The sequence below is a fragment of the Corvus brachyrhynchos genome, unplaced genomic scaffold (assembly GCF_000691975.1).
Source record: "Corvus brachyrhynchos isolate BGI_N302 unplaced genomic scaffold, ASM69197v1 scaffold70, whole genome shotgun sequence".
Lineage (NCBI taxonomy): Eukaryota > Metazoa > Chordata > Aves > Passeriformes > Corvidae > Corvus > Corvus brachyrhynchos.
Window position 1 is genome coordinate 9,979,015 of NW_008236217.1, and position 18,565 is coordinate 9,997,579.

The window sequence follows — 18,565 nt, forward strand, 5'->3', positions numbered from 1 at the left end:
AATCTATGATCCAACATTAGGTTGCTTAAAATTCAGTTTCTCACTCTCTATCTTTTCCTCTTCCTCCTGGCATCTGTTGCAGCTGGTGTTGTTCTTTCACACAGCAGGTGGTGAACAGGACATTTGAGGAAAAAAATCCTAAGGGATAGATCCTATGCCCAAGCTTTGCTGATTTGACCTTCTGTCCTGTAGAGTGCAGATGGCTACAGTATAAGGAGATCAAATATATACCACAAAAGGCAGGATGGACAAAGCTTTGAAATACAAGTTTATAATGTATTTGTATAACTTTGCATGATGACAGTTCCAGTGTATAAAATTTGCACCTGGAGAACTTTGGTGATTTTTTAAGCTCTGATTTTGTCCAGGTTAATTATAACAACGTTACTCATCTGTCATATCAGTTGTACCACTTCAATTTCATGTCCCTTTATTGAAGCAATGGAGTTTGGTGGAGTTTTTTTGAGAATTGCTGTTACAATTAAGGGAAGGAAAAGGGGCCCGGGAGTTCTTTCTTTCTTAATTTCAAAGTAGATTTCTGGCCAGCTGCAGTTCCAGATACAGCATCTTAGTAAAGAATGTTGTTGATACATGTGTAAAAAAAAAAAAAAAAAAAAGATTAAAATAGTGATCAATACAGGGCAAGCTATTTAGATTGGCATAATTTATGATTTAGAATGCAACATTTCCTTTCATAATCGTGGTTCTTTTGATGTTGAAGTGCTTACTGGTTGAATTTTTTTGTTTAATATTTTTAAAATTTTCTTCACACTAACTACATCTTCCCTTCGTTGCTTTCTAGAAATGGGAATCCCTTCATCAGTAGATCTTGTGAGCAGTGACCCAAGCCTCATGGTAGCATCATTTAACAGTGGACACACTAGCATTTTTAACATGGAGACACGGCAGCGAATTCTTACCCTGGAGTCCAGTGTGGATACCAGTATGTATCAAAAGCCCCAAACCAACCAAAGGAAAAAAATGGCTTCTTGAAGATTGATACCATTGATAATCTTTTCAGTGTTTCCAAAGAACTGGGCAGTGTCATGAGAAATTATAACATGAATTATGTTACAGGCTGTGTTTTGAGATAAAACAGTAAATTGTTACTACTACAACAGACCTCAGGGGTGTTTCAGTAGCAGAAGAGTGCACATACTTTTGAAATAAGGTAGAAGAAACAAGCTCGCACTCTGAATTCTTCCTCAAGGCGTAGTAGCACAAGAAAAAGCACAGGTTTCTTTAACACAGCTTTGTGATCTCTGTTGATTCAATATATCCATTTTCTCTTCAGTCCAAAATTGCAAAATAGAGGCAATATCAGGAAAATTCGAAGTTGAATTTATTAAAAAATTCTGAGTGTATGTCAATTCTTTTTTGTTTTTCCTCAGAGGTATTCATCTCCTAAGCTTTATTACACTCTTGGCTCATTTGGACTTGGGCTTTAGTTGAAATTTTCACTGTAGGAGGAAAGCAAAGCTCCAGTGAAAGAGTATTCATTCACAAGGTCCCATATAATGCCTTGGATCATGGCAGTGACCAATATTAGAAGTTTTAGAGGACACTGTGAAGAGGCTGCTGTCACTAAATTATTTTACCCTGGCTTTACAAAAGAGACCAGAATGAGCTGAAGCATAAGGTTTCATATTTAAGCCACAATGGTAAAACATTGTGTCATTTAAAATTTTGGTATTTCTTCCCCCACCCTCAGGGTTTTATGTCACTGACTTCTACTATTTAATTATATTTTTTTAAAAGGACTAAGCCATTCTTGTTGGCTTTGCTTGTGTGTTTTAAAATATTTAAATGACTGTCATTTTATAAGAGCAAATGGAAAGTGCCATCTCTCTTCTTTATGTTATTTCTTACTGTGCTGGATTTCTTCTTTTAACCCACATCTTTGCTCCTGTCTGAAAAAACAGTTTAAATTAGTTAATGCTGTTCAGTAGCAGTCACCTTTGTTCTTCCATTCCCTCCTCCCTTCTATTTTTTTTACTTCTTCCTTGCTGTAGTTCTGTAATACTGCTTTAGGAAAACGAGACCCTGGTATGGCAACCAGCAGTCCCTGTTTAGTATCTTCAGTTATGTAACAGTACTATAAAGCTTACATGTATTTTAAAGAAATAAATTATTATTTCTACAAGAGCTAGACAAGAGGAAAATGTCACCTGAAATGCCCTACCACACTATTTAGGGACTCTGCTGTTCAGTATAATCCTCACTCTGGCATTTTCAAACTGTGAGGATGGCTGGCTGTGATGAAGGTTCATGTGCTTTTAGTAATTTTAGGAGAGTTTATTATGGATGTGGGGTTTTTTCTTCAATTTTTACTTCCATAATTTCTAAGTGTCTTGTGGATGCTGACACTGCTTTATGGTTCAGATTTTTATAGAAAAGTGTAAAGTGAAATCTTTACCATTTTAATAGCTGGTGAACCTTTAGTACTATTCTATTTCATTTATTTTAGTAAGAATTGTGATTAAATGATGTGAATGTTCTTTGGAAGCAATTTAGCTGAATACAGTCAACATGAAAGACAATATCTGTATTTTGATGTTCTGTGTAGTGACTATTTGTGGGTTTTGTCATAATCTATGCCTCTTAAGACCCCTCTTGCATTAACCTGTGCATCACAGCAATGCCTAGATTTCTAATCAGATAATTCCTATACTTTTTTCTCTGTATGTGTATAGGTATCTATATATGTGCATGCTATTTCAGAAGTATTGAAGGCTAGGAAATTGGCTCTCCTATGAATAGTCTAGCATCCTTTTTTTTTAATAATTATTTCAATCCATGTATTGGATTGAATAATATTAAGTGGATTTTGTTTGCTTGAAACATACTGCCTGCAGTGTTTTATTTTCCTGTCCTGTGTGTTATGAAGAAAGTTTGACTTGGCAAGAGGAGGAATGTGTGTGAATGAGGTGTTTTCACTCAATTTTTGGTTTCACATTTTTACCTGGTGTGCCTATCTAAAACCATGTCCAGAAGCTGGACCTTATTTGGCATATATACGATTTATGTATGTTTTTATCCTGTGTAGTTTGGAAAGTATTGTAAAGTGTATAACATAAGGTGCTAGCTGTGAGTTTCCAGGATATATATGTAAGAAGTATTTTGCAAATAAGATTGATTACATACTTATTTCTTAGTAGCAATCTTTCAAAGAATTTAGCAATTTACATGTACTGATATGTGTGGGTTTTTTCTTAGCAGTCAGTTCTTCCTGTCAGATAAACAGAGTCATCAGCCATCCAACTCTTCCAATTAGTATCACTGCTCATGAAGACAGACACATCAAATTCTATGACAACAATACAGGTATGCATCTTTTCAGCTGGTCTTAGCCATAGCCATTACATTGTATAATGTAAATCATTATTATCTATATTGTTCACATAAATGCTGAGGGATGTCAAGAATTGGATAGCCTCTGAAGTGGAAATCTCTCATCACCAGCAGAGTCCAAAGATTGCCAGCCCACTTAAAGCTTTGTTGGCAAAGTGATAAGGAACTTGCATCTGTCCATTCTTTTGGAATGCCCTGTGTATGGGGTTTATAATTCTTTACCATAATAGGCTTCTTTTTCCAAAATCTTCACGTTCTTATGTTTATGTTTCGTCTGTTGGTTGTCTGTATTATTTTTATCTTGAGAGCGGGAACCTCTCGCACTCCTTCAGTGCTTCCTAGACCTCTGCCACGTTTGACCCATAATTTACAATTTTTAACATGAAATCATTGCTGTAATTATAATAAGCTGTAATAGAACATTAATACTCTCTGAGACAACTAACATTATCCCCTACTCCTATGTAGTTTATATTCATTGCTTTTAGTATACTCAGCCCCTGCCTTCCTTCCCATTCAAGATCTTACCTGAGAACTCAATTATCTTAAGGGGCAGATATTTAAAATGCACAGTGATTGCAGTGTCAGGATGGCTTAAAGTAAAGGTCTCACAAACGTTGATGATATTGTTACTGTGGTTCTTGGGAACTGTGAACATTAAAAGAATGACTTTTTGTGTAATTTTAATGATTCAGTCATGGGACAAGATCTTGTATTTATAATATCAGCTATGGTAGCGTCGTAAGCAGTGACTACAGGTAACAAAGTTAGTTGCAGAAAATAACCTAAATAAATCTTTTCTTTCAAAGGAAAACTGATCCACTCCATGGTGGCTCACTTAGATGCAGTTACAAGTTTAGCTGTTGATCCTAATGGCTTGTATTTGATGTCTGGCAGTAAGTACATTCAGATTTCATTTTCTTTTTCTTATAACGGTGGCAGGCATGCAAATTATAAAGAAAACTGTTTCCCTTTTCTTTAGGTCATGACTGCTCGATTCGCTTGTGGAATCTTGAAAGCAAGACTTGCATCCAAGAATTTACTGCTCATCGCAAAAAGTTTGATGAGTCCATTCATGATGTGGCATTCCACCCATCCAAATGTTATATTGCCAGTGCAGGAGCAGATGCCCTGGCTAAAGTGTTTGTATGACAGAGTGCTTCCCATTCAACTTTAGCTTTGTATATATTTAACCAGCTGCACAAAAGAGAAGAGGAGGGCATGAGTTGTTTTATCTTGCCCTATAATTCAGAGAATGTTTGTAAGTGTTTAGTTTTGCAGGGTGCTGTTTTCTAAATTGACGTTTGTTCTGGTTTCTGTGAGCTCAGCTGGTGCTGAGAGCTTGGAATCTCTCAGTTTCAAATAGTTTAAAAAAAAAAAAAAAAAGCTTTTATTTAGGGGGTGTGAATTTTCGTCCAGGCAGGCCTTGGGTGAAACTAGGTCTATGTATTCTCTATTAATAAAATGGAGTACTGGAAAGAAGGAGTCTAATTGCATCAGGGAGTAGGAAAAGAGGGAAACTTCCTAGGATGCTTCTCATTGAGGAATCTTAATGTACTCAAATCACCTGGAAAAAGTGATTCAAAGTCAGTTCACATGCTCATTACTGTATCATGTGAGAGGCACTTTGTTATCCCTTTGGTATGAATAAAGTAGATCTTGTTCAGAGAGCAGTAGTGGATAGTTAATCTCAGCCACCTGGCTGCTAGCCTAAGATAAATGCAATTAAAGGAAGGCAAATTACTAGCATAAATTAAAATGCAGTAAAGTTTCTGTTACACCTTCTGTGTTTCTCAGTAAATACCTAGTTTGCAAAAAAATTTATATAATTTTTTTAAGACTGTATTAGCGTATGGTTAGAAGCTGAGCCTTTAGTTTAAATCCTGGTTAACAACAGACTGACACAGACTGTGTATACTGTAGTAGCAAATTTAACTTATTCAGATTTTAATGCTGTTTATTCCTGGAGATCTGGCACAAGAAATTATCACAAAGCTTTCCAAAGAAGCTGTCCTGCAATTTTAGGTATCCAGCGTTCATCTCCTCTTTCTGTTCCTGCTAAAAAGGGTATCATTCTGGGCATTAAGGATAACAGTGAAATACTTCATCTGAAGATTAAATCTGATGCTTTGTATGGGTCCTTCTAGTGGAATAGGTGGGAACTATACAAAGCTCCATCAGTTTGAGAGATTCTGCTACTGCTAGAGATATTTCCCAGCTGCACCATTTGTGGGACTCTTTACCCTGTCCTCTTCACTGGGTGTATGTGCCATTGATGGGGTTACCTGAAGAATGAGTGCTTCTCATAATTACTCAACAGATGTCCTTTGTTTATCTGTTCAGAGTTTCTCTGTTGATTTGACAAATAACTTTGAATCTGATCTTTAGTCTTTTTATCCCTTCTTAAAGGAAGGTGAGTGGATTCTTTTCTATTACGTGTCATCATCAGAATTATCACTATTCATAAGCGTGAAGTTGGTGTTTTTCTCTGATGGGATTGGGAAGCAGAATTTCTGCTGGAGTTGATTTCTGGTGCTGATATGAGTAGGAAAGAACCCAGTGCAACTCCTCAAGTACCAGTATGAGGTTGAGACTGGAAACTGATAAATAAATCTTTACCTTTAAACTGACACTTCGTAAGCAGGAGTCATTGAAAGATATCAACATAAGGTTTGACTGTGTTGTTTTTAGAGTGGCATTTGGGGATGGGACCACATTTGAAGTTGATCTCGGAGTTTAAACCAAGTATATTATTTAGAATAAGAGGTTGACCTGTGCTGTTTGAGCCTGCAACACATTATATGTACTGCTAAAATATCTTGGAATACCTTTTATTGCTCAGAATATTCAGATATGTCACTTCATGATATTGATATGCAATATATTTCCTTAGATAGGATTAAAACTTTTACCATGAAACAGATGACTACAATAATAATACAGATTATTTAGTTTTTATAAAATGTTTTGGTTATGATGAAAAGGAGGAAACTTGGCTGCAAAACTGAGCATTCAACTTTGTGAGAGTTCTGTGTACTTGACTCATATTCTTTCAGTGTCATTATTTTATTTCTTTTTGAAGAGAAAATTACAAAGATTTATTTGAAAAATTCTAAAAGTTATGTATATTATATATGTGTATATATATTGTAAACATGTATTAAATGTGTCTAGTAAGGGAAGACTCCATGGGTGCATTTTAATGTTTTAGTAATAAGAGTCCTCTTGAGTTTGTGTATACAGAGGATAATGGTGTGAGTATGAAATGAATGTTGTGCTTTTGCTTACACAATACAATATGTAGTCACAGTTGTTTAAATTGCTGTACATAAAAACTAATAGGCCAGCATGCTTGTTTTTAAAGACTGTCATTCTGATTACAATTGGAATGTAAGAGGTGGCTGTTCAAATGTGAATTGAAAGATGTTTCGTTCTCACTATTGAGCTCTTGCTCAAACCGAAAAGTGATTTTTTTTAAAGCTGGCAATTAGCTAGAGGATGAGGTGCCTTTAAAAAACAAAACAAAACAAATGTAGCCTTACAAAGAGGTTGTGGAGTATATATATTTTTGTGCTTGTCTTCATAATTGATGTCAGTCTTTTTACTGTACTTGCTCACATACTTGTAGGACTGCAGGGTATTGTGCATGAGCCTGTCAGATCTTCTGAACATCATCATAGGAGATAGGGTTGAAAAAATTATTTAGGTTATCTAGTCCATCTGCTTGCTAAAGCAGGGTTGTAGACTTGTGCATTCTAATATTGTCTTGGACAGTGAGATTTTATATGTTCTAAACAATTAGGCTTCCTTTTAAAGATTATTTCAATGATTACATCTCGCTGGCAGGAGGATTTACGTGATATTTAGTCACTCCTTTTTGTAACTTCATGCCAGTATTCCAAGCCATGTTTTGTGCCATTTTACATATTCTTCATAGTCTTTGGAATGTGGAACCTGCATGCACACACTGGTTCCATCTGTAGATTTTCATTCCTTTCTGCTTTCTTCAAGCTATTTTTTTAGTCTGCTTTTTTTGCACTACATTTTCTTGTTTTCATCCTTTAAGCTCAATTCTCCAAATCTTGGTGTCCATACCACCATTCCACATGCATGATTTGTTGGACTTAGTCTGAAGGTTATCTGTTAAGCTTGGTTGTTATTTGGTTGGGTTTATCCTCTGTAATGCGATGCTTTTATGTAGGAGGACCAAGCTTTTGATGTCCAACAAACTCAAGTCATATGTCTTTACTTGTGACAACTCCTCTAAGTAACATTTGAGCATTGCTACTTTTCAAGTTTCTTCTTCACTTTCAGTATGTTACGATTCTTTTGTAGAGACTTAATTCCTGTTTCATGATTATCCTGGGTCTTACAAGCTTTGAACTTCTGACCTCTGAGGGCACTAAATTATTTTTATTTGTTCCTCTTTTATGTGCAGTTTTTCTTGGTTCAGTGTAATTGGTAACTTTCATTAGTGTGATCCATGTGCTCATTGAAAGTGTAAACAAAACTGGACCCAAGGCTTATTCTTGAAAAGACCCTTTTTCTGCAATATCAGTATATAGCATTTTACTATTATTATTTTTCCCTTATCTAATTTACATGGTAATTTTTAAATTTAACTCATATAATTTTTTGTGTATGTTAGCCTGTGCTAATGATTTTGGTTTTACTAACTAATTTAATGGCAGAATTTTCAGTCCTTCTGTATGGTGAAAGTTGGTCCGCTAGGTTTAAATACTCTCACTTTTAATTTACTTCACTGGGCTGCTTGCTTTCACATATTTCATTCAGTTACCAAAATGCACAGAATGATTTGGAGTAGCTTGGAAGAACTTCTAGATACATTGTGTCACTCTTACAAAATCCTAGTGTCTGCATTTATTTTTGGGCCTCAAGGAGAAAACTTCCACATAAAAGATTTACTACTTTTATCTCATTCATGTTTATTTTGATCAAATATGTTCTTTAGCAAGAAGCCTGTAGAACTATATGCCATATACTGCAGCTATTTTTTTAGGACATGTATTTTCAAATAATATTACATTAAAGCAGTCCCATGTAATTTGGTTACGTGTGTGGTGTTCACCATACAGTTTTCTGATTGGGTCATACAACACTGTTTTTCAGTTGTGAATTTAAAGTAACCAGAAACTTGTCCATTTGAATAAATGTGTGAGAGATAAAGGACTTAGTTACACCACCTTTTCAGCACATTTGTTGGATCTTCAACAGTGTAATTTTGGGGAGCAGCAATTTCTGTAAACTCGTGTTCTTTGAGCAGTGTTTGATGGGCAGAAGTGTGGAAACAAACAATTGAAAAGCGGACATAACCATCAGATAATTAAGTCTCGGTTTTATTAATGCCTTTCAAGATGTGTATTTGGAGACATGGCAGTGTGTTTTTAGACTGTCCCAGGTATCCAAGAGCCTACTTGATGCCTGTGTGAAGTACCTAGTCAATCTGAGATGCATTGAGGAAGAAAATACAGCCATTGTCATTGTCCTATGCTGAAATTTGTGGCTGTTTAGTTGAAGCTGGTTTGGACTACACTTAGAAATGAAGAAATCAGAATGTGATAGTTAACCTCTTCCATGTGGTAAATTGGTTTGTATAAAATGTGGCAATCTTTGATATGGCAATATGGGTTTTCTTGGGCATCATAGAGATGCTTAGTGTAGTTGTTACTACTGAGTGACAGAGAGGATGAAAATATTTCCCTGAAAAAAATGCTCAGATGTTTCAGGAAGCTTCTTTTTTCTCATAAGGATGTGAAGGTGTTGAGAATATTTTATCTAAATCTGATAATGTGTTTAGCTAAAGAGGGTTACAATAGGTGAACAGTCTTGACTCTTTCATCATCAGTGTCTTTAAGCTTAGAGACAAACACAGTTACAGAAACGATTCTCCTGTAAACTGCCAGTGAAAGTCTCTGCCATGTTTCTACTGAGCAGCAGAGAAACTGATGGACAGCAGTGTCAATCCATCTGGTTATGTCAGGGGTGTTCTACAAAAAGTAACCCCTCTGGTAAAAGATAGTGTTACATACAACAGAGCAAATGAACTCCTGGGGAGGGTGGGGAAGGACTAGGATGAGTCTTGTGTAAATAGTCCTTGTTTGGGCAAACGCTCTTGTTTAGCTGGTGGGAATGTTCCCAGGAGGGAGGATGGTTGGAAATACGACCTTTAAAAAAAAGTCTCTGCCTGTGCTAATGAACATACCTGTGCAGGTTTTCTATCCTTTTGATCCTGCTTTTTATCTTCCCACTTAAATCTTCCTTTAGGTTACATTTTCTGAGAATCTTAAATCTCATCTGCAGTGAGCTCTTATTGCAGAGTGAATTTCATAAAGGGCTATTAATTTTTCTCTTGGAGTGGTTTTTTGAAGGGTGGTAGGGTTTCAGCTTCAGCCCTACCACTCTCACCACCAAAAAGCTGATTTGTACCTCTTTACACCCAGTTCATTTAATTCTAGTTGGTTATCTCTTACCCTGCCTTCTGACTTAGTTTTGCTGCTCTGTAGTCAGTTATGAAAGCTTATGAATTGCTGTATCATTTAAGATGTTTTTGAGAATCTGGATTCCACTACAGAAGGCATAAATCCAGTTGAATAGTACAACCTGTGGGTCTCATCTGGTTTGTTGTCAGGAGAGAGTTGTTGTTAGATTACAAAATCCAAACTATGGCTGAGCTAAAAAGGCATTTAATAATAATCTATTCTTCTTAGCCCAACTTCTTCCTGCTTAAGCGCAGATTGCGGTATTGTGTGTTAAGCTAGTTTTGCCCTGCTCATGCTGCCAAGCCATGCTGTGATTGTGGGAGATCACACCAGTGTTTAAACCATGCCCCGTGCACGTGTTTCTAAGCTTCTCAAAGCCCTGTGTTGACATGGTCCTCAAGGCCAGTCTTCTTCCATTCCCTCAAGTTTGAATTGCAGGCTCCCAAAATTACTTCCTGGCTATTTTGAGAAACCCTTGGTCCTCACACCAGAGTATTGGACTAGGGTGTTGAGAAAAGATTTGTGCAGCTGGATTTGTACTATTCTGAAAGGGAAAGGATAACTTGTTGCCAAGCCAAATATTGTCATTATTTTTGGATTACTTGTGAAAAGCAGCCAAAAACATTGTATAAGGGATAAATGATGGACTTCAAGCTAATATTTTTCCATTAAGAATTTATTTTTTTATGCTTCCTGTCATCAAGATACAGTGCTTTTGAATGTAGCTTGTTTTCAGGTGTGTGGCTCCTCAAATTGTTTCCTTGCAATCAGACATTTGCAAATGTGCATCAGTTTTGAAAAGTGTCTCATATATGTTAGCACTTCTTTTGGAAATGCAAACTGAGCATGTTAGCTAATGATTTCTTGTACTTTTATAGTCCAAGCAGACTGAAAAGCAGTCTTGTGCTATGTTTTCCTTGAATAGTGTATCTGAAAGAACTTGTAGAAGGAACCCCATGATGAGATGACTTTTGTTGCTGTAAGGTTCTCTGTTGACTTTTGTCAGCTTTGCATTGTAATTTGCATAATTATCTTCAATTGACTGTCAGGTTAAAAAAGACAAATTTCTTTGTCATATGGACTGTAGCTTGGATTTTTTGTTGTTGTTGTTGTTGCTTATATTAATAGAATTTTTTCTTTTCTACTAGAACTTAGAGGTACCTGACACCTCTCTTTAGGAGAAGTTATTACAGGTGATAACCACTAACACGATAGTAATACAGTGGCTCCCCTTCTGTTTTGGGTCACTTCCATGGCAGATAGTTGATATGAAAAGGCTACTGTGGCTGATATATAAACAGCTAAAGGAAATTAAGATTCCCCTTCAGAACTTTGCTGAGGTTATGATTTTATATGCCAGTTTTGAATGACTACTTTGAAACAGTGTTGGGCTTCAAGTGTCTTGTAGAACTTTGGATCCAAATGAGAAATACCTACTTGTTGAGTAATAGTCTGTCAGTTTTTTGTGTATGGCTCAGTACAAGGCTGTGTCAGAATTGCAGTACCACCAAAATTACCTTGTTTAAATGCAACTGTTGTACAAAAGTGAATGTTATTTTGAGTGAGAAATTCTGTTTTCTTATTTATGAAGGAAATAGTTTTCTTGGGAGTAAGCATCCATAAATGTAATATATTTCATGATTTTGAAAAGGCTTATTAATCATGGGACATGAGAAAAATGAAAGTGTTTCATTCTCCAAAGATCTGTTAGCAATTATTATTACAAGTATAAATTTTTGCTTTAAATGGAAATGCTTCTTCAAAAACTTAGTATTAAACTTCTTACTAAAAGTCAGTAGTTTAAAATGCTGGAAAAATATCTAAAATGGCAAAGACAGAAAATTCAGAGGGAGATTATTTTGAAATACGCCAGTGTAATTTTGAGCTTCTCAAGTGCAGCCCTGAATTTTCTCTTTTTCACTGCAATTCATACTTTGTGAAACTTCTTGGATAGGTTATATTTAAAGCTACATTCACTTGCCTGAATAAGTCAAATAAATATTTTGTCATTTAAAATTATATAGATCTGCTTATGTTAGTGTGCCATTTGAAATGAGACCCCATTGAGGTAACCATGCAGGTATTTGTGCTGGTATGGCAGTAGTGAAGTGGGGTATCTGTGTACTGTACCCGCATTCTGTGCTGAGCAAAATCACACGGACTTCCAGAAATAAGCAATGGTTTTTAAGAGCAGCTTTATTTAATGTTGCAGCAGCAAGTGTCATTTGTACCATATAATTATGTAAATTGGGTGCTAATAAATACTATTTTTCAACATTTTGCATTGTGTTCATAATTCTGCATTTTATCACAAGATGTGTGTGGTTTTGGCGTGAGTGCTAGGAGGGGAAAGTGCATTAAGACCAAGACTAATAGACTTGTTTGGAGGGGCTTGAGGTAACTCCATGTGAAATTCTTGTTGAACTGTGCAGCGTGTCACTATTCACAGGAGTGCCTTGTTTTTTGTGTTCTCTGGGTGTCTTGGTTTCATCCTGCTCCACCAGCTTGGCTCTGTTGTCACCGCACATCTCTCCATGTGCTGAGGCACATGGTCCCTGTGTGGGGGTGAATGTGGGGTGAGCAGACATGCGGAGTGGGTGTGGTTGTGCAGGAGCTGGTCTGTCAGCGGGCATTGTTCGCAGCCAGACACGTGGCTCTTCCCGAGGACAGCGTTCATTCAGCATAAAAAGAAACGCGTGGTTCTGCCCTTGGGGAGAGGATGAGGGAGAGCAAACCACACATCACAGATGGCAGCTGCGTTGCTACAGGAAGGTGCTCAGAATGGCACTGTGAAGGGGTGGCAGGAGAACCTACACAGAACTGAGCAGAACAAGTTGTTGTCAGTGAGTCCATCCTGTTTTTTCTGAGCTTGTAGGTGGGAAGTGAAGTTCTCATCTTTTCTCGATAGGTGTAAAATAGCCTGATTTAGTCCTAGTCATCTTCCTGCCTCGTAGGAAAGGAGGAATTGCTTTATGAATTGACAGTACAATCTCATTCACCCCAGTGTGACTGCCTCTAGAGGGTTCCTGAGGTAGGGGGAAAGAAGATTTAGTGAATAATGTACAAGTGACCCTCACATGTGGGAGGCCTTCCTAACATGCTTATAGGTTTGCCTATGAACAAGACATGGCCCCATGATGATTTGCATGTGAGAAAAGTGAGTACACTTGGTGATACAGGGGAACTTCTACAATTTCTTGTGCTTAAAAAGAAGTAATTTCTATGAGTACTGGAATTCTTGAACTGCATTATCAGAGTTCTCATTAGAAATCTGAGAAGGGGTTAAACTGGTTTTAAGAAAAATAACACGTTTCTTGCCATTCAGTAAGACTGACACAGTTGATTGTGAGCAGTGTTGCTGATGCAGTGCTAAAACCCTCATCACCCTTCCTCCCCCAGTTTAACGAGGAAAAAAGATTATTTTGAGGAATTTGAAGCATTCAGCTGCATAGATGTACATTTGTAATGTTTTCAATGTGTAGGTGACTTAGCAGATGTAAATGGCCTGGTACTTTCTAAGATGTCTCAAAATGAGATGGGAATGGAAAAGAAAAGGGATCAAGTTGTTTCCATAATGTTGCTCAGGGACAGAGAAAAATAGCTAGCAGAATGATAGTGACTTTTTTCAACCATGAAATAATTTAAAGTACACACACCACAGAAAAGTGACTTAAATTTGGTGTCTCAGTAATATTTCTGATACTACTTACTGCTTGCTTTGACTTTCTAAGTAGATAACATGGATAATTTTTTGTGGGGTTATAGGCAGAGTGTTAAATCACTAAATATGTTTAGATTGGGTTGATCCTGGCTGGATGCTTAACTCCGGAGCTTTTCCTGGTTACTGGTATGGTTTTCCTTGTGTGCTGGAGAGCCATGGGGGAAGGAGCATGAGGAGGAAGGGGAAGCTTGTCTGCCCACCTGTCAGCAGCAGCCATGGAGAGACTCTCCTCTTGCTGAACCAGCAAAGCAGCAGCAGCTGAGGAGCAGGAGGTGCACACTGCAGGCGATGCCTTCTGTGCAGGGCGGCACAGTGACAGCAGAAATGCTGAGTGTCCCACTCTGGGGAAACAGGACTTTGAGTTACCTCTCTCTGATGGCTGAACTCTTAATTGAATTTGGTGGCTCACTGAAAATGTGAGTGGCTAATGCTGGAGTTGGAAGAGATGCTGAAACTGAGCTCTTCAAGGCTTCCAGAGCATGAGCATCAGTAGGTATTTCTAGGTGGGTGTTCTGCATTGTGGTTGCTGAGCACTGATAAGCCACCAGCCCAACTCTGAGTGCAAAGATGCTTATTTCTTAGGGAGAGGGTGGTCAGACACCCTCTAGAGTGTGTGTGCAGTGACTAGTTCAGACAGCTCCCATCTCTTCAGGATACCTCTGCCGGACAACAGCTTCTGCTGCACTGGTCAGACATCTGAAACTAAGTGGCCCAGCATCAAGCGACTGGACATACAGATCCTCTTTTGATTCAGTCCTGCATCTAGAAAGTGTGTAGAGCCTGTGCTATCTTTTTTCATCTTCCAAAGGAAGTCTGGTTCCAAAAAGAACATGATCTTGCAGACTTTGGAAAGTACATATGACCTTGATGCCCTTCAGTCATTAGACTCTACTTCAGTGACTGATTCCTCTGACAGGTAATTTTGTGGTAGCTCACTCTAAGGATCTTTTTCATCTGAGCATGTAAAAGGACAGCACTGAAGTGCCTGGGGCTTTGCCAGCCTTTCTAGGTCTTCCATAATGTAGTAGTAACCTCAGCTGTGTTTCAGAAACTAAAGTGGCATGGGCTGTATTTGCTGTTTATTTTTTAACCCCATATGAGATGACATGCACTGCATGTGCCTTTAGGACCATTTTATTGCAAAAGATAAAGCAACTTATGTTGATAAGCTCAAAAAAGCTTGTATATGTTACAGAAGGAGTTCTGCTGCTTTCTTCAAACAAATATACCTCTTTGAACATTTATCTATATATGTAAGCTATCTTGGTTTTTTTAATAAAACAGCATTTAGAGACTTTAGTAGGCTGCAAGTAAGTTGATTGCTATGAAAGATAAAGAGGAGTGTGTTCTGTGATTGCTTTTCTTAATGGAAGGGTGTATTCTTAAAAGTTTTGAGGCTTCCGCTTAATTTTACGGTGTTTATGAATAGGATGTGTAAGTTTAGACAAGAGTTGGATTAAACCACTTTCATACTTTGAGTTTTGACAATTTGAGGATCGTCCCAAGAAGTAAATAAAAATGCACTTTGAGAAATGAGCGCCATAGTTGTTCTGTAAACTGAAGATAAACCATTTGAACATTAACAAGCCCTGAAGTGCCCTTTATAAATGCTTGACAAAAGATAGCTGTGCAACTTTCCTGTGAAAGAGCATTTGAAAGCTTAATGTCATTGCTTGAAGTTCAAGCTTTAGAAAAAATTATATCCCATATGCATATATCCCTTATGCACATCCTAAAGAACATGTGTGCTCTAGCTGTTCCTGATGTCTTGGCCATCACTGCTGTGCTTTTAGCAGAGCAAAAGTGAAACATTGGGGAGTCTCTGCAGGGTACCAATCTTTGGTGCTGCAAGAGTACATTCAATATGGAGAACAATATGTGGTAGTAAGCTGCTGCATTAAAAGTTAAACCACAGTATTGAGAGTAACTGTAAGTTAGGATTTAGGCCTTTTTCTCAGGTAGCCCCAAATCAAGCCCCAAACAAACAGGTTTTCAGACAATAAATCTGGTGTCTGAGTTGAAGTCCCCAGTAAATTCAGTTTATGGGCTTGAGTTTTGTCCAGCCCACGTAATGTCCCTTGTTGACAGAGAAAGATGTGTTCAGCAGAATGGTAGTGAGGAGCTGGGTCAGGAGATGGGGGATATCAGCAGTTGCTCTGCTCATACCCAACTCTCTCTATCCTTAATCATTTTTTCAAGCCACCACGCTATTGCTGTGAACTGCAGCAGCACAGATTAGTGGTAAAAACTCTGCATACAAATATATTTGTGGCAGCTGACAGTGTCCTGTGCTTTTAGTCTGGGTAGAATGGTTGAATTGATGATAGTTAAAACTGGAACTTAATGTTTCTTCTAAGGGGAAGCGATGAGCTTTTACTGTGTAAAACCACTGTTTCATCCAGAATAGGTTTTGATAACCTCTAGAGTGGACTCCAGCCTGGTTTATGTTACCACACCAGGGGGATCATGCAGAATCTGCTGTTTTTATTAATTTGCATTATGCTTACTTAGTTGACAGGTTTTGAGCTATTTCAGTCATATTTCCAAACATAACGATTTAAAAAATGGTGTTACTTTTGCTGATAAAATGAGTTTCCCTTATGGCAATTCAGTTAAAATTTATGTGGCTAATAAATATCTTGGCTCATGGTTATTAGAACTATAAATGCTGTTAAAAGCCTGATTTGCAAGTAATATGGCAAATGTGAGTTTTAATTTCTTTCCATTTCCTGTTAGTTCCATGAGCCTGGCACAGCATGGCTTTTATTGCCGTAAGGGGTGTGAACACTCATGTTTTCATTGGTTCCTTTGATAACTTTGCTTAATGTATGTATTTTCTTAAATGATACTGGATGGAACATAACCAGCAACTGCTGCTTGCAAAATAAAGTGCAGTTCTTTTGGTCCTCCTAGTGTGTCACTCCTCCCCCAGTGACTAGTGACATGGGTAGTTCTCCAGTTAAGAAACCACTGTGTGTTCTGACTGATCCAGGGCTGTAGTAGGTACATTTTTAAACCAATCCATAAAAGAGAAGTCAATCCTAAATTTGACAGAGAGTGTCTGTAAATGCTTGAAATTCTGCTTTTCCCAGTGTATAATACAGAACTTCAGATAATTCCCTCTTAAATCCTGTTAATGGCTCTTGAATAGCTCTCCTCACACTAGAGACTCCTCTTCTGAGTGGTGGTTTAATGACAGACTGGTGGGTCTTAAATGCTTTTCTCATTGTGACCAACTTAAACCCACAGTTTTTCTCAAAGTCTCCTGTGTCCTGGCAACACTTGTGTGGTCCTGCAGGCCTTGAACCATCCAAGAGTGAAGGATGAAGCTGAGGGGCAAAGACACTTCTCAAGATCAAGCATTAATGCAGTGTTGTAGGAGACTAGATTCCGGTTCTTGCATGTTGGCTGCCATGTGGATTTGAGGATTCACTGGGGTTGGCAAAGGATTAGAGGGTCCTGGGGCTTGACCCTTTCTGCTCACTTGCTTTTCAGTTTCTCAGGGTTTGGATAAATCCCAGTGCTTGAGTTTACACTAGCTGAAGCTTAACTTGCTGACAAGACAGCAGTATGGAGTGAGTACCTGCTTTTAAGAAGGTACTCAAATTGAGCTGTGTTCCCTCTCCAAAAGAAGCATCTGGTATTTGAGCTCTGACCTGTGTGTCATGTGGTGGGCAGTGCCGCATGAGGTGTTTCTACCACAGCTGCTCATTAGCCTGGCCACTCCCTGAAGGGACCTGGCCACTCCAGGGAGCAGGTGGCACATTTTAAGAAGCTTGCATGTGCCCAAAGGTGAGAATTGGGCAAGCTGGGGCTCTATGCTGGAAGCAGCTCTTCAAACTACTGCAGTTATTTCCTCCATGTTTACTGCCTCCTTTTCTATCCAGCCAAATCAGAGTTTCTGATGCCTGCAAGGACAAAAAATGAAAATCAACAGTCTACACAGAGCATTATCATGCATAGGGACAGAGCTGCAATCAACCTTGTTGACTGGAAAGTGCCAGAGGGAAACACCTCCAGTGCTTCTTGAACTGAGGGCTGGCATTATTCCTGTGGTACTTGGTGTGCCTTCAGCACAGTGCCCAAGAGTCCTGCCTTGCTTAAGTCCATCAGTTCCGTGGCTGGGAATTGAACTCTGTGCAAATATTTTGGATGAGCTGATTAACATAGCGGTAGAGGTTGTCAAATTCATCCACAAAGAAGGAATGCTCCTTAGCAGGGTCTGATGCAATGGCTTCCAGTTCATCTGGGGCTGCCCAAGCAACTCCAATGGAATAAGCAATGACTCCTGGAAAGAAACCTGAAGTTTAGAATAAGCATAAAAGTTTTCATTGCATTAAATCTTATTTAAGACCAATACCTATCTTCACTAGAAAGCCAAAGAAGTCCTGTGTTGCTAAAACAGGAAAAATCCCTTGAGATGTCCTAGATAGCTGCATTTGTGATGATTTATAAGTTTTTTTTCTGAAGTTCCTTATTCAGCTATTAAACAGATGCTGATCTTGTTGGAGCTCAGTGGGACCCCAGGGACAAGTACTACTCTTCCTTCATAAGGTTTCATCCAGTGCCTTCGAGTCATAGGAAACTGCATTTATCTGACCTGGATGAGTGCTGAGGCATGAGGGGAGAGCAGGCAGTGATAGAAGACCTTACCATTTTGGTGAGCTGCCATGGCTGGCATGCTGACATCATCGTAAGACCTGCCATCTGTGATGAGAATCATGATCTTCCTTTTGTTGGGTTTGGACTTGCTGAACAGCTGCTCTGAGGCGTAGCTAATGGCTGCTCCCGTGCTGGTGCCACCACTCCAGTAACTGATCCTTTTGATAGCGTTCAGCACATCCTGCTTCGTGCTGTGCTTGTCAAAGCTGAACTCCAGCCTCTGCTCGTAGGTGTACTGCACCGCTCCGATGCGCGTGTCGGTATCCGAAATCTCGAACTCCTTGCTGATGTTGGCTACAAACTGGAGGACCGTGCGGAAGTTGCCGGTGCC

At 38.5% G+C, this 18,565-nt stretch overlaps 2 protein-coding genes across 5 annotated transcripts in view; one reads left to right on the top strand and one right to left on the bottom strand.

Moving 5' to 3' along the window:
• STRN (striatin) overlaps positions 1–8,420 on the top strand; it is a 52,167-nt gene extending 43,747 nt beyond the window's left edge. For 3 of the 4 annotated variants that reach the window (XM_017746631.1, XM_017746642.1, XM_017746649.1), the window contains 4 exons: positions 803–943; positions 3,217–3,324; positions 4,161–4,247; positions 4,334–8,420. In XM_017746631.1, the coding sequence (XP_017602120.1) occupies positions 803–943; positions 3,217–3,324; positions 4,161–4,247; positions 4,334–4,503 (506 nt within the window). In that variant the 3' untranslated portion in view covers positions 4,504–8,420. The remainder of the gene's footprint in view (positions 1–802; positions 944–3,216; positions 3,325–4,160; positions 4,248–4,333) is intronic. The other variant, XM_017746638.1, reaches the window with a different exon arrangement.
• Positions 8,421–12,029: 3,609 nt separating this feature from the next.
• Positions 12,030–18,565, bottom strand: part of VIT (vitrin) — a 56,766-nt gene continuing 50,230 nt past the window's right edge. The window contains exons 19-20 of the mRNA XM_008643415.2: positions 18,226–18,564; positions 12,030–17,860 (exon numbers count right to left, since the gene is read on the bottom strand). Coding sequence (XP_008641637.2) covers positions 17,682–17,860; positions 18,226–18,564 — 518 coding nt within the window. The 3' untranslated portion in view covers positions 12,030–17,681. The remainder of the gene's footprint in view (positions 17,861–18,225; position 18,565) is intronic.